The 4,044-nt window shown below is 66.6% G+C and overlaps 1 protein-coding gene and 1 pseudogene across 2 annotated transcripts in view; both read right to left on the reverse strand.

The window, feature by feature from the left end:
* NCAPD3 (non-SMC condensin II complex subunit D3) overlaps positions 1–3,019 on the reverse strand; it is a 63,954-nt gene extending 60,935 nt beyond the window's left edge. For both annotated transcript variants that reach the window (XM_055305185.1, XM_055305184.1), the window contains exons 1-2: positions 2,860–3,019; positions 1,367–1,521 (exon numbers count right to left, since the gene is read on the reverse strand). In XM_055305185.1, coding sequence (XP_055161160.1) covers positions 1,367–1,521; positions 2,860–2,923 — 219 coding nt within the window. In that variant the 5' untranslated portion in view covers positions 2,924–3,019. The remainder of the gene's footprint in view (positions 1–1,366; positions 1,522–2,859) is intronic.
* Positions 328–1,124, reverse strand: LOC129497815 (NADH dehydrogenase [ubiquinone] 1 beta subcomplex subunit 7-like; annotated as a pseudogene).
* Positions 3,020–4,044: the final 1,025 nt, after the last annotated feature.

A 4,044-nucleotide genomic window follows, 5' to 3' on the forward strand; every position in this document is an offset into this window, starting at 1 on the left:
CCAAAGACAGCAGGAACTACATATGGTTTATCCTGGAGTATCTTTAAAAAACACAGGCCCATGAAAGTTCAAGAAATCAGATCTTGTACTTCCTGCTTCCCTGAAGACGGGGAAAGTAGCAGGTAATGCCTTGGCTTGGCCACTCTGCTTAGCATGTGCCACTTTACAGAAGCACATTCTTCCACGGTGTACTCTTCCACGGTGAAACTTCTAGAAGACCCCCTCCTACCTTTATAGCGGTTATCTCCTCACTCTTTTTCTTTTTTCTGGCTGATGGGCCTGGAGGCTATTATTGATCAACTGGTCCACAGGGTGGGGGCGGGTCCACTACAGGACTATCTCGGGGGCCGCCTCCCCAGCTCCCTGGCCTCTGGCCACATCTGTCGCCTCCCTCTGCTCCCGCTGCTTCTTCCACTGGAGCAGCTGCCGTTCCGCTCAAACTCCTTCACGGCGCATCAGGCAGTCAAGGTGCTCGTGGCAGTCCCAGTGGCGCTGCTCATGCTTGCAGGCCGGGGAGTTGGGGAGGCTGTTCCGCTTGCACTTGAGCAGCCGGATGAGGTGGTGGGCACAGAGTATCGCTGCTAGAGCACCAGCTGCACGGCGTTCATCTGCTGCTGTGGGGCCACCATCTCGCTCTCACTGCGCCCCGGAAACCGTAGTCCGGCGGGAAGGTGGGCATCTGCTTGCGGTCAGGCTCCCCCGAGGGATGGCTCACACAGCGCCGGCCCAGACGCGCCCCGTGGCTGCAGCGCCGCAGACTGCCCACCTCCTCACTCCTAGTGCTACCTCAGCTCTACCCCCTCATGAGGAACTGTGACCTCATAGGTCACCAGGGACGATCCAACGACCTGTGGCCCAAGTGCCCGTGTCAGGACTCCGCCTGCCCACGACCTCGCAGCACTGGTGCCTGGCTCTTCCCTGTCTTCGGATCAGCGCTCCTCACTCGAGTGCTTGCCTGCAGGCCACCAGCAGTCCTGTCCCGACCCGACCCGGCCTGTCCTGGCCTCTTCCTCACGCCCCCCCACCCCCCCACCCCCCATTCCGCATTGCTGTACCCGGGATCAGAGGGCTTGCCCAGCCAGGCTGCTGAACTTGCACTTCCCTCCGGGTCTTCCAATGCGCATGCCAGGGACTTCTCTGCGACAATGCCCTAACAGGAGCTCATGTGCAAAAGCCTAAAACTGAACCTGTAATTCCCCACTTAACCAGCAGCCGCCAGGGTTTGACAGCACACGGGCCACATGCGTTATGCTCTTCCTGCCCCACTCGTCAGGAACCGCGAGTGCAGGTGGCTGCGCTCAGGCCAGCGCTGCCTCCCGTCCCCCGCTGACACCCGCGGACGGCCAGCTTCCTGGCCGGGGCTCACCTCTGCAGGGCTGTGCTCTTCTGTAGCAAAGGGCATGATGCCCTCATGTAGTTTAGTGAACGCGCTCAGCCCGGTCTCTAAGATCTCTGCTTCCACGCGAGGATCCAAGGGCTCGGCCTCCGTGAAGTCCGCTTCCCAAACCATGTCCACCCATCCTGCAGGAAAGGGCGGTCAAGGCGAGGCTCTCCCAGAGCAGGTAGAGCATCCACGACCTCTGGGCTCGGGGTCCGCTCAGAGAGAGAAGACCCGGGCCCACCCCACCCAGGCCGCAGCAAAGGGCAAAATCCTTCCCTTAAACTGTAACCGACGCTGCGGGGCTGCGTGACGGTCCTTTTTTTTTTTAATTTTTATTTATTTATGAGAGAGAGAGAGAGAGAGAGAGAGAGAGAGAAGCAGAGACACAGGCAGAGGGAGAAGCAGGCTCCATGCACCGGGAGCCCGACGTGGGACTCGATCCCGGGTCTCCAGGATTGCGCCCTGGGCCAAAGGCAGGCGCCAAACCGCTGCGCCACCCAGGGATCCCCTGACCGTCCTAAACATCCGGGGGCGAGCCTCTTCCTATTGCACCTACTCTCCCCAAGAGTTTGGTCACTACTCCTGAAACACAGAGAGCAGCGGCCGCACAGGCAGAGAGGCAGGCTCCCGGGTGCGAGCCCAGCCCCCCCCCCCTCGGCCCGGCCCGGAAAAGCCTTTCTAGACCCAGCAGTTCTGGGGAGCGGCGCTTCCGAGGCTGAAGCATACGGCCTTCCCGCAAGCTCAATCCGAAGGAACGAGGTTAATAAGGCTGCCTCGATGTCCCTTTGCGAAATCTTACGAGGAAGCTAATAAAACCGAATACAGTGATGTGTGGCGGAGGACGGACGGACGGGGGGGGGGGGGGGGGACCACAGCGGAGGAGCGGATCTGAGGGGAGCACCTCCGGGGAGCGAGGAGGCCCTGAGGGGCGGGCCTGAGGGGAGGGGAATGAGGAGGACCTAAGGGGAGGGAGGAGGCCCTGAGGGGAGGCCCTGAGGGGAGGGGAACGAGGACCTAAGGGGAGGACCTGAGGGGAGGATCTGAGGGGAGCACCTGAGGGGAGCACCTGGGGGGAGCGAGGAGGCCCTGAGGGGCGGGCCCCGGGCCGGGACCGCGGCCGTCGTGCGCACGAGCGTCAGAGGCGCGCCCCGGCACCACCCGCACCGCCGCCGCCCGGCCGCCGCCCCGGCCGCGACACGTCCGCCCGCAACAGCGACCGCGAGCGCCGCAGCCAGTGCTCCGCGAAGCCACAGAGCGGGCGCCGCTGTCGAGAGCCCCCGGGGCACTGCAGGGGAAGGCCGCAGCAGCCCGGGAAGGAAGCCGACGCCCGGCCGCCACCCCCCCCCCCCCGCGTGCCCCTCCCCACACGGGGCCCCTGCGTCCCGAGGGCGCGGACGCCGAGCCCCCCGCCCCCGCCCAGGCGGGCCGGGAGGCGCCGCAGCCCGGCCTCCCCGAAGCTCACAGCCGCGTCTCCTCACCGGGGCTGAGACCCAGCGGGCACCAGGGCTGCAGGCCGGTGCCCAGGCCCAGCAGCGCCACCATGATCCCTCCGCAGCCGGCGAGCGTCCGCGCTGCTCAACTTTCAAAGCTCGCTCCCGCGCGCGCTCCGAGACGCTGCCGCGGACCAATCACGGCGGGCGGAGCGTCCCGCCGACGAATCATCGCGCAGCCGTGTGCCGCCCGCCCGCCAATCGGCGGGGCCCTGTGCCGCCGGCGCAGAGAACGGGGCGGGCCGACGGCCGGGAGGAGCGCCGCTTCCCCAGGCTGACGTCTGAGGTTAGCGCGGAGCGCGGGGGTCGCAATTACGTTAGAACTTCGCGTTTTTCTCCTCTTATTTCTTTAACTGGGAGGACGCCGTAAGGAGGAGGAGATGGGGTCCGCCCCGTATTAGATGTCAGCTTTGCCCGCCTCCGACGTTCCCCGTGCGTGTCAGCTGGCGCTCGAACGTTCTGACGTTTCCCGAGGAGCCAAAGCAGTGAGGGAAACCAAACAGGAGCGCCCGGGAAGGATATCCGCAGATATTTAATTTTACGACACATCTGGCTCGCAGTTCTGCAAAGAGGCCGTGACTGCCATGCCAACTAAGGGAACCACCGGCCACTCGGTCTACCAGCGCACATGCGCAGTGAGCACAGCTCCCGGGTCAGCGCTGTCTACCAGGGCGCGTGCGCAGTGAGCACAGCTCCCGGGTCATCGCTGTGTACCAGGGCGCGTGCGCAGTGAGCACAGCTCGCGGATCGTCGCTGTGTGCCAGGGCGCGTGCGCAGTGAGCACAGCTCCCGGGGCGGGGCTGCGAAGGCTACAGCGGCTGGGCGAGCGCATGCGCGCGGCGTCCCGGGCGCTCCCGGCTGGAGGCTACGCCGCCCGCCCCCGCCCCGCCCGGAGCCGCCGAAGCGCCTCGGTGCGTTGCACCGCCCGGAGGCCGGGGCTGGCTCGCGGTGCTGCTCGGCGCCGCTCCGCACCCGGTGGGCGGCCCGCACGGCCCAGCTCCGTACCCTGCCCCCCGGTGCCCTGCCCGCCGCAGCGTCTCCCGGCCGCCCGCCGCTCGGGCTCGCCCGGCACTGGCGGGTCGCGGGGCGCTGGTCCCCGGGGCGCTGCGGTCGGCCCTGCGCCCTCGCCCCGCGCCCCCCGCCCCGCGCAGCCGGGCGTCCTGCGGCGCCCCC

Source organism: Nyctereutes procyonoides, unplaced genomic scaffold (assembly GCF_905146905.1).
Source record: "Nyctereutes procyonoides isolate TBG_1078 unplaced genomic scaffold, NYPRO_anot_genome, whole genome shotgun sequence".
Lineage (NCBI taxonomy): Eukaryota > Metazoa > Chordata > Mammalia > Carnivora > Canidae > Nyctereutes > Nyctereutes procyonoides.